General features: G+C 36.7%; 1 protein-coding gene across 1 annotated transcript; it reads right to left on the reverse strand.

Moving 5' to 3' along the window:
* Window positions 1–1516: 1516 nt before the first annotated feature.
* On the reverse strand, window positions 1517–2468 carry LOC105548821 (sperm protein associated with the nucleus on the X chromosome N1). The gene is made up of 2 exons (XM_011993033.1): window positions 2391–2468; window positions 1517–1747 (listed from the first exon to the last, which is right to left on the reverse strand). The coding sequence occupies exons 1-2, from the start codon at window positions 2466–2468 to the stop codon at window positions 1517–1519; spliced, it is 309 nt and encodes a 102-aa protein (XP_011848423.1).
* Between the last annotated feature and the right edge of the window lie 8875 nt (window positions 2469–11343).

The raw sequence follows: 11343 nt of genomic DNA on the forward strand, positions 1-11343 counted from the left end.
CTGGTCATTAGAGAAATGCAAATCAAAGCCACAATGAGATACCATCTCACGCCATTTAGAATGTGATCCTTAAAAAGCCAGGAAACAACAGATGCTGGAGAGGATGTGAAGAAATAGGAATGCTTTTACCCTATTAGTGGGAGTGTAAATTAGTTCAACCATTGTGGAAGACAGTGTGGCAAGTCCTCAAGGATCTAGAAGTAGAAATACCATTTGACTGAGCAATCCCATTACTGGGTATATACCCAAAGGATTATAAATCATTCTACTATAAAGACACATGCACACATGTGTTTATTGTGGCACTATTCACAATAGCAAAGACTTGGAACCAACCCAAATGTCCATCAATGATAGACTGGATAAACATAATATGGCACATGTGTACCATGGAATACCATGCAGCCATAAAAAAGGATGAGTTCTTGTCCTTTGCAGGGACATGAACGAAACTGAAAACCAGAATTCTCAGCAAACTAACACAAGAACAGAAAACCAAACACGACATGTTCTTACTCATAAATGAGACTTGAACAATGAGAACACATGGTCACCGGGAGATGAACATCACATGCCAGGGCCTGTCAGTGGATGAGGGGCTAGGGCAGGGATAGCATTAGGAGAAATACCTAATGTAGATGACGGGTTGATGGGTGCAGCAAACCACCATGGCACATGTATTCCTATGTAACAAAATTGTAGGTTCTGCACATGTACCCCAGAACTTAAAATGTAATAAAAAAATAAATAAAAAAGAAAAAGAAAAAAGAAATGCTAGTGTATGAAAGTGATAAAGAAAATACCAACTTTTACTTGTATAATTGTATTCAAATTCCCTGTAGACTATGCTTTCGTTTATTGCCTGCAGTAGACAATGGCCACTCCCAGTGTCCCACACTTGGTAGGCTTCTGCTCCATCTGGTGTTTCTTAACAAGGAAATGCCCTAGTATTGGGACCATGGCCTCCAAACACCATTATTTTTATGTATGTGACATGCTGTCTTACTTCATGTAGGGTGGAGGTTTTTGGTCCTTTTGAGGGGCTTCAGTGGCTCACAGCCTTCGGTGAGTTACAACCCACACCACTATGAGGTATGTGGCCTAGAGGTGGTGATTTTGATGTCTTCATTCTGGAAAGAGTGTCACTGTCACCTACACACAATACATATCTTTTTATATGCCCTTCTACCTATTCACACGCTCCAAGAAACACCAAGTCCTTTTCTTTCTATCTTGTGAGATAAAATTTTAAGAAGAAAATTTGTTTCCAGGAATCAGTTCTCCCCCGGTCCTTATTTACAATGTGGGGCTAACTGTCAACATGTGGCTCTGTCCACCAACCCTACAGGATCTCATATCCCTCCCTTCTGAAATGCCTACATCTTCCCTTCCTTTCTTCACCACCTTCAGAAAACAGGCAGAGATATACACAGTCATCAGCTCCTCCAACTTGATTTTATTGTAATCATTGCCATCAGTGGTGAGGATTTGACCAATTTGGTTTCTCCATGTGAGACTAGTCCTCCCCACCCTCCTGTGAAGATCCTTCAAATGAATCTAGGTCTTCCTCCTCCTCCTCTTGAATTGGATAGATGGTGTTCCCTGGGGATTGGTAATTCTCCACTTGACTTGAACTTATTTTCTTAAACTTCTTGTAGGGAAACATTAATAATGTTGGATATTCTGATGTTTTTGTCTTTTTCAAACTCGATTTTGGGGCTAAGTCCCTGTTTGGTGTCTCCTGCATCTGGTGAGAAAACAGGGAGAGGCCAGAAAGACATTATTTTGGGTGAGTAGGATAGAGACTGGATATCAAGGGGGATCTTTATGAGAAGGAATGCAGGTTGAGGAAGGGGTTTGTGCCAGAGAAGAACAAAGTGGAATCATAGGGTAGGGATCTATGGGGAAGAAGAAGAGGAGTATAGGTAGGGCCATCTGTTAGTCCAAACTGCACAATTGTGTAAGCTGTTTGCTATTTTGCAGACCGTGGTCAAAGTGAAACATTCCATGGGGGTTCAGGCCGGGAGAAACATCCTGCTTAACCACCTGACCACAGGGTTCATAAAGACTCAACTAAAGAAACATCCCTATCATATCTTGCTTAACAGAGTTCTAAGGAACACCACAATGATATTCCACCGGAAAAAGGGCCAAACCACCTGATCATAAGAACATCTTATTAATATCCTGCCGGGCAGCAAGCCATACTGCCCAGCTCCCTCCCACCCATACCTGTAAGTAACCCGGCCTGTAAGTGGCAGTGGACTCTGGTAATAAGCTTGTCCACTTCCACAGGTGTCTGCCATATTCTTGTGTTACTGTTTGAGCCGCCCCTTCTCTGTGTGTCTTTCTTTCACCCATGCCTTCCCTTCAAAACCTAACAATCTTACCTCATCATTTTTGTTGTTGTTGGATTCACAGGGGCTCTTCCTCGTTTCCCCATTGGTGCTTGAAGTTGGCTGTTCCATGATTGGGGTTGGTTGTAGAATGTCTATAGCAGGCTCTTGTAGAGTCCAGACTTCCACAGCTATATTGAAGCTTCCCAGGGGAATGTCCCAGAGCTCTTACCCTCCCTATATATACCCTCCTGGTGACAAGGCAAAGCCACGCCCTTGAGCTTTGTTTGATCATACAGGCAGCGTCCCAGCCAATGGCAGTCCTAGGGTGGCTTTGGCATCACAAAGCACCACTGCTGCCCACTCCCTGGGCTTACGGGGGAGGGGAAAGGGGTGTAGAGGAAACCAAATGCTGTTGTTGTTTCGGCATCCCCTGAAGATGATGCATCCCAAACAGATCTGCCGCCACTCCTCATTTCTCCATGTTTAATGTTCATGGTTCACATGGAAGCTGGAATACATTCATGTTCTGAGTGTTTACACGCAGGATAGTACAGTCTAAGATGAACATGTGCAAGACTGTGGGCATAGTTAAGCTTTGTACTGGAGATTGTGTCCAGTGCCAAAAAAAAAAAAAAAAAAAAAAAGAATTGCATTCCGATTGGAAGGGAGAAGTAAAAGGATCTTTTGTCAAAGACTACATGAGAGTGCATGTAGAACTGTCAATCTAAAAAAATGCTTCTACTGTAATTGAGGTTAGCAAGATTGCAGAGTAAGAGATCAACATATAAATCAATTGTATGTTTTTATATATGAAGTTATATATTAGAAGTTTATATATTAGAAGAGACGGTGTTTCAGCCAATGGTAGTTCTAGGGTGGACTGGAAGTTAATTTCAACAACTGAAAGTTGAAACTAAGAACAGTGCAACTTAAAATATCACTAAAAATACAAAGCCTTAGGAACAAATCTGAACAAAGATGTAAATGACTTGTACACTGAAAACTACAAAACATTGCAAAGGTAAATTAATGACATAAGAAAAAATTAAAATGTATACTTTGATTTTTGGTTCCATGATTCAATATCATAAGATGGCAGTTATTTCCAAATTCATCTGTAGATTCAACTCAATTCTAATCAAAATTCTAAAAAGGCTTTTTTATAGAAATTTACAAGATAATTACAACATTCATATGGAAATGTAAAGTGCCTAGAATAGCCAAAAGACAATTGTTGAATCTTAAAAAGCTCTGAATTTTATCACTGTCAATGTTCTACTTTTGATAGTGTAATGTGGAGGTGTACTGAAGAGTATACTATTGGGAGAGACTGGTTGAAGGGTACATAAGGCCTCCGTGTACATATCTTGGAAACTTCTTGTGAACTTATAATTGTTTGAAAATAAAAAGCTAAAAATGTTTTAAAAGACAGTAAGAGAGAGAGCCAAAGATAGAGAAGGCATGATCCTAGGTTCCTCCCACAGGTTAACACTTGTCTCATTCTGCATAGGAAGTCACAAAACTCAATAAGGGAAAAAAAATTTAATGAAACAAAAGAGAAGTAGACCCTGGAATTTTGATCCAGCATTCATCAAGGTCACATATCTTTATTTCATACACCATAAAATCATGAAAGGCCTAGCAAAATACCCTGCTGGCATCCAGATACAGCCAATGTATTGCATTCCCATGACTGTCATCTAAACACAAACAAACCAAAAGAAGATTGGTATCAAGGTATACAAATTTTTTTAGTGAACCCCAGATGTTGTCTAGAGTTCAACAATTCCATTTATTAAATGCTCACAAGCTAACTTCTAATAATTTTTTGTACCCTGCAATTAACAGTGAGAATAACACCCTGTCATGTCATGTTATGGAAAACAAAACAAACAAAACCAAAGGGCATGTGCTGCATCAAATAGAGCAGGTCAGAAACTGATTACAATTGCTGAAAATAACAGCTTTCAATTACCTTATTACCTTTTAAAATTGTTTTCTGAATTTGTTTACCAGAAATGTTTTGATGGGTATATCACTATCCAAGGAAAATTAAGCCAAATGTTAGGAAAACATTTAGTGCATATTTCTATTGAAAGACTGCAACTGACTTTATAAAATAACTCCTATTGAAATCATTAGTGATGATGTTATATTTTCCACAAAATGAATAATAAAAAATTAAAGGTCATCAGTGTACAATGAGTTCATTGTATTGAACGTTTTTATTTCTGATGTGTTCAGTTTTCAAGAGTATTCTTCTTCATCATATCAGGTTGTGAAACATACTCAAAGGGACTCTCCCATGTCACACTGTAAGTCAGACATGGACCAGGACAAGAAGCAGGGAGTCCTGGGCACCCTTTTACTTCTTGTTTGGGACTTTGTACAACTGACATTATAAACTGACAGTAGTTTAGTTACAATAATAACCCTCCACAACTTTTTAAATAATTTTTTTAATACTTTTTACCTGTCTAAGGCAGGTTTAAACACCACACAGAGTACCAGATATAGGATAGGATCTACTTGGGATTTGTACTACTCTGTGGCCACAAAGAGTAAGGAGTTAGAGGCCAATCATATATTTTCCTCTGGAGCGCAGACAGGTGAAGAGCAATTAACGAGAAAGAGCTGAGTATGGAAGAGGAGTACAACTTACTGCTGGCTTTGCATGTGACTGAATGAGTAGCTTTGAAAAATACCAGCACCATTACCTCCACTGCAATTACTTCTACCTCTACACTGCTACTACTGTTACTGCTAGCAATAGATTCCATACACAATAAACCTACTATATGCCAGTCTCTGCTGTAAGCATATGGTATCAAAGTCAAACAGGAAACAGATGGTACATGCAAAATTAAATAATTTGACAAATATTTATCTGCAAAGGAACCATTTACAAACAGGTAGATGCAGGGAGACCATCAGAGATAGTGCTTGTTGCAGCTGCCATCACTACAGACCCAGAGGAATGAGAGCAGGGAGGAAGTGGTTACTAGAACCAGAAATGACCAATAGTCATGAGGAAATAGCCATCTTGAGAAGAACAGTGACCTCTAACGAGATTTATCCAGCCCGAGGTAACTCACAGGGATGGAGCCAGGAGAATAAGTCCACAGCCCTCACTCCCCTTCCTTCCTTCCACCTCTGACTGTCCTTGGAGCTCCCCATTAGCCAAACCCAGTGGACATCAGAGTCCAGGAGCCCATTGAGAGAATCCTTTCTAAATAGCCTCCCAGGACAGAGCAGGTGAAGAAGGGTGGTGAGTGAATCTGGAAAAGCAGAGAGAAGATGTTTAGCCGAGGTGCAGTACTCACAACAGTCCCAGGAGGTAGATATCATCATGGGGGTCTGATTTACTGGAGAGGAAATTGAGGCCCAAGGAAGCTCAGTAACTCAATAATTGTGAAACAGTGTTCAAACCTAGTTCAATCTGCCCTAAATCTCATATTCTTTCTGGGACTCTGGGTAAATTGCATACCTTCTGTAGGCTTCAGATCCCCCAGCTGTAGAATGAGTACATTGGAACAACCAATGTCATTTAAAAAAAATATGCTACGATTCTATACTTCTCACTTTTAAAGATACTACGATTCCTATAAACTTCAGGTAATATGATTCCAGCCAGACAGATTCACATCTCCACAGTGTAAAACTATGTGTGGTGGGCCTGTACTACCTTGAACTACTGTGGTTCTTCCCTCTGATTCTATTACCACTGGGAAAATACTAGCACCTAAGAACAATGCGGGCGACTTAATATGGAGAATTAGCCCAGAAATAGGATTCTTTAGACAGAAGTAAGCTACCAAACAGAGACCATCAAGTCTCTCAGCCACTCTAAAGAGAGAATAGAATCTATCTCAAGCACTGGACTAGTCATACAGATGTAAAGACCATGGTCCTCATCCTTCACTTGTTGAAGAAAATGCCATCCCATGAGTATATTTCATATCTGGCATATTGAAAAGATATTCTGAAGTAATGTCCAGCCTGACAGAAAATAAAACTGATTCCTTAAAATCAAACAGTCTGAGTAGACAGAAATTTTCTATAGTGCTCAACATTTTAACGTTTTGTCTTTTAATTTTAATTTTTAATTTTTGTGAGTACATAGTAGGTGCATATATTTATGGGGTACATGAGGTGTTTTGATACATGCATGCAATAAAGAATAATCCCGATATGAAGAATGGGGTATTCATCCCTTCAAGAATTTTATCCTTCATGTTACGAACAGATGAATAATATTCTTTTGGTTATTTTGAAATGTACAATTAAGTTACTATTGGCTACAGTCACTCTGTCGCATTATCAAACGGTATGTCTTACTCACTCTTTCTATTTTTTATACTCATAACTTTCCCCACCTTTCCCCCAACCCCTAAATACAGATTCCATCTTCTGGTCACCATCCTACTACTCTCTATGTCCATTAGTTCAATTGTTTTGTTTTTCAGATCCCTCAAATAAGTGCCAACATGTGATGCTTGTCTTTCTGTGCCTGGCTTGTTTCACTAAGCCTAATGATCTCCATTCCCATCCATGTGGGTACAAATGACAGGATCTCATTCTTTTTATGGCTGAATAGTACTCCATTGTGTATATGTACCACATTTTTTTTTTTCATGTATCTATTGGCAGACATTTAGGTTACTTCCAGCTATTAGCTATTGTGAACAGTGCTGCAACAAACATGAGAGTACACATATGTTTTCAATATAATGAATTCCTTTCTTTTTGGTATATACCCAATAGTAGATGTGTTGGATCACATGGTGGCTCTATTTAGGTTTTTGAGGAACCTTCAGACTATGGTTGTATTAATTTATATTCCCACCAACAGTGTACAAGAGTTGTAGTTTCTCAACATCCTCGCCATCATTTGTTATTGCCTGTCTTTTGAATAAAAGCTATTTTAACTGGGGTGAGTTGATATCTCATTGTGCTTATATTTGCATTTCCCTGATGATCAATGAGGTTGCATAACTTTTCATATGCCTGTTTGCCATTATTATGTCTTCCTTTGAGAAATGTCTAATCAAATCTTTTGCCTGGTTTTGATCGGATTATTAGATTGTTTTTTCTCATAGAGTTGCTTGAGCTCGTTATGTATTCTGGTTAATAATCCCTTGTCATGTGGCTTGTTTGCAAATATTTTCTCCCATCCTCTGGGTTGTCACTTCACTTTATTAAGAGTTCACAGAAGCTTTCTAACTTGATGTAATCTCATTTCTCACTGTTTGCTTGGTTGCCTGTGCTTGTAAGATATTGCTCAAGAAATTTTTTGCAGACCAATGTACTGAAAATTTTCCACGTTTTTTTTTTTTTTTTGTAGCAATATCACAGTTTGTGATCTTAGATTTAAATCTTTCATCTATTTAGATTTGTTTTTCTTATATGGTAAGAGATAGGGGTCTAGTTTCATTCTTCTGTATATGGAAATTCAGTTTTCCCAGCACCACTTATTGAAAACACTATTACCCAGTTATGTTCTTGGTACTTTTGTTGATAATTAGTTCTCTGTAGGCATGCAGATTGTTCTCTATTCTGTTCCATTGATCTGTAAGTCTGTTTTTATGCTGGTATCATGTTGTTTTGGTTACTATAGCTCTGTAGAATAGTTTGAAGTCAGGTAATGTAGTTCCTCCAGTTTTGTTCTTTTTGCTCAGGATAGCATTAGCTATTCTGGATCTATTGTGATTCCATATAAATTTTAGGATTGGTTTTTCTATATCTATGAAGAATCTCATTGGTACTTTGATAGAGATTGAATTGAATCTGTAGATTGCTTTGGGTAGTATGGACATGTTAAAACTGTTGATTCTTCCAATTCATTAGAATGGAATATATTTCTATTTTCTGATGTCATCTTCAACTTCTTTCATCAGTGTTTTTTACTTTTCATTATACAGATTTTTCAGTTCTTTGGTGAAGTTAATTCCTAGGTGTTACATTTTATGTGTGGCTATTGTAAGTGGAATGATTTTTTTAAATTTATTTTTCAGGTTGTTCCCTGTTGGCATATAGAAATGCTACAGATTTTTGTATGTTGATTCTGTATCCTGCAGCTTTAAACCATTTGTTTATGAGTTCTGAGAGTTTTTTTGGTGGAGTCTTTAGGTTTTTCCAAATATAAGATTATATCATCTGCAAACACTGATCATTTGACTTCTTCCATTCCAATTTGAATGCTGTTTATTTCTTTCTCTTGTTCGATTACTCTAGCTAGAACTTCCAGCACTTTATAAGAGTGGTAAAAGTGGGCATCTTCATCATGTTCCAGATCATAGAGAAGAGGCTTTCACATTTTTCCATTCAGTATGATACTAGATGTGGGTCTGACATATATGGATTTTATTATGTTGACGTATGTTCATTCTATACCCAGTTTTTTTCAGGAGTCTTACCACGAAGGTATTTTGAATTTTATCAAATGTCTTTTCAGCATCAAGTGAAATGATCATATGATTTTAGCCTTAATTCTGTTGATATGATGAATCACACTGACTGATTTGTACCTGTCAAAACCTTTTTGCATCCCAGCAATAAATCTCACTTGGTCATAATGAATTACCTTTCTAATGTATTGTTTAATTTGATTTGCTGGTATTTTGTTAAGGATTTCTGCATCAATATCCATCAGACATATTGGCCTGTAGGTTTTTTTTTTTTTTTTTTTTTCTAATGTGTCTTTGTCCGATTTTGGTATCAGGGCAAAACAGGCCTTTTAGAGTGACTTTGAAAGTAGTTCCTTCTCCTCCATTTATTGGAATAGTTTGAGTAGGATTGATATTAGTTCTTCTTTAAATGTTTGATAGGATTCAACATTGAAACCATCAAGTCCTAGGCTTTCCATTACTAGGAGACTGCTTATTACGGCTTTTATCTTGTTACATGTTATTGGTTTACTCAGGTTTTCGATATCTTCATGTAAACTCGGTAGGTTGTATGGGTAAGTACTTATGCATTTCAGGGAGATTTTCCAATGTATTGACATAAAGTTTCCCATAGTCACCACTACTAATCCTTTGAATTTTTCCAGTATTAGTCCTTTTAATTTCGGATTTTATTTATCTCAATCTTCTCTCCTTTTTCTTACTTAGTCTGGCTACAGGTTTATCAATTTTGTATACCTTTTCAAAAAACCAACTTTTTGTTTCATTGATAGTCTTTTGATTTTCTTTATTTTACTTTCATTTATTTCTGCTCTGGTCTTTTATTATTTCTTTTCTTCTACTAATTTTGGGTTCAGTTTGAGCTTATATTTCTATTTTTTTAAGATGCATCATAAGATTATTTGAAGGTGTTTCTCTTTTTTAATGTAGGCACTTATAGCTATAAACTTCCCTCTTAATACTGCTTTTGCTGTATCCAATAGGTTTTGGTATGTTGTGTTTCCATTATCATTTATTTTGAGACATTTTTCAATTTACTTTTTAATTTCTTCATTGACCTGCAGGTCATTCAGGAGCGTATATTTTTTTTTAATTCTATGTATTTGCATAATTTTCAAAGTTCCCCTTGTTATTTTCCAGTTTTATTTCTTGATGGTCAGAGAAGAAGCTTGATGTTATTTCAATTTATTTGAATGTTTTAAGACTTGTTTTATGACCTAACATATATTCTATCCTTGAGAATGATCCATGTGCTGGGTAAAATAAGGTGCATTCTCCAGTCCTTGGAAGAAGTGTTTTGTAAATGTCTGTTAGATCCATTTGGTCTATAATGTACACTAAGTGTGATGTTTCTTTGTTGATTTTATGTCTGGAAGAACTGTCCAATGCTGAAAGTAGGGTGTTGAAGCCTCCAGCCATTATGGTGTTGGGACCTATCTCTCTCATTAGTTCTAATAATATTTCGTTTATATACCTTGGTGCTCCAGGGTTGGATGCACATATATGTAAAGTTGTTATATCCTCTTGCTGAACTGATCCCTTCATTATTACATAGTGACTTTTTTTCCTCTTACATTTTTTGTCTTGAAATCTATTTTGTTTGCTATGAATGTAGCTAATCCTGCTTCTTTTTGGTTCCATTGGCATGGAGTATCTTTTTCCATCCCTTTATTTTCAGTATATGTGTGTCTTTAGAGGTGAAGTGTGTTTCTGACAGGCAAAGATCAATGTGTCTTGTTTTTTCATACACTCAGCCAGTCTGTGTCTTTTAATTGAAGAGTTTAGCCCATTTACATTCAATGTTACTACTGATAAGTAAGAACTTACTCCTGTCATTTTGATTTTTATGTTCAGATGGTTTTGTGGTCTTCTTTCTTTCTTTCCTTCCTGTCTATTTTTAGTGAGGATGATTTTTCTGTGGGTATATGATTTAGTTCCTTGCCTTTTATTTTTTGTGTATACATTGCATGTTCTTTGGTTTGAGGTTACCATGAGGCTTGCAAATAATATGTTATAAACCATTATTTTTAATCTGATATTTACTTAAGACTATTTGCGTAAACAAACAGCAAAGAAAAATGAAACTAATAAAGCTGCACCTTAAGTTCATCCCACCGCTTTTTAATTTTTTGTTATTTCTCTTTGTATCTTATTGTGTTGACTATGTCTTGAAAAGTTGTGCTTTTTATTTTTGATTGGTTTGTCCTTTAGGCTTTCTATTAGAATAAGAGTAGTTTACACACTACAATTACTTTGTTATAATATATTTTGTTTTTCTGTGTTCTTACAATGACCGCTGAGTTTTGTACCTTCAGTTGATTACTTATTGTTCAGTACCATCCTTTTCTTTCTGATTGAAATACTCCTCGTAACATTTCTTGTAGGACAGGGCTGGTGTTGATGAAATCCCTCAGCTTTCCTTACTCTGGGACCATTTTTTTTCCTCCTTCATGTTTGAAGGATTTTTTTTTTTTTTCAGATTATTACTGTCTCTTATACACATCTATGGTCAGAGAAGAAGCTTGATGTTATTTCAATTTATTTGAATGTTTTAAGACTTGTTTTATGACCTAACATATATTCTATCCTTGAGAATGATC

The sequence above is a fragment of the Mandrillus leucophaeus genome, unplaced genomic scaffold (assembly GCF_000951045.1).
Source record: "Mandrillus leucophaeus isolate KB7577 unplaced genomic scaffold, Mleu.le_1.0 Scaffold422, whole genome shotgun sequence".
NCBI classification, from domain to species: Eukaryota; Metazoa; Chordata; class Mammalia; order Primates; family Cercopithecidae; genus Mandrillus; species Mandrillus leucophaeus.

Bases quoted from the DNA above. Each gene is read 5' to 3' on its own strand.
- LOC105548821 (XM_011993033.1), bottom strand. From the start codon at position 2,468: ATGGAACAGCCAACTTCAAGCACCAATGGGGAAACGAGGAAGAGCCCC. The intron at 1,748-2,390 runs GTAAGATTGTTA...TTTTCTCACCAG, and splicing joins ACAACAACAAAAATGATGAG to ATGCAGGAGACACCAAACAG.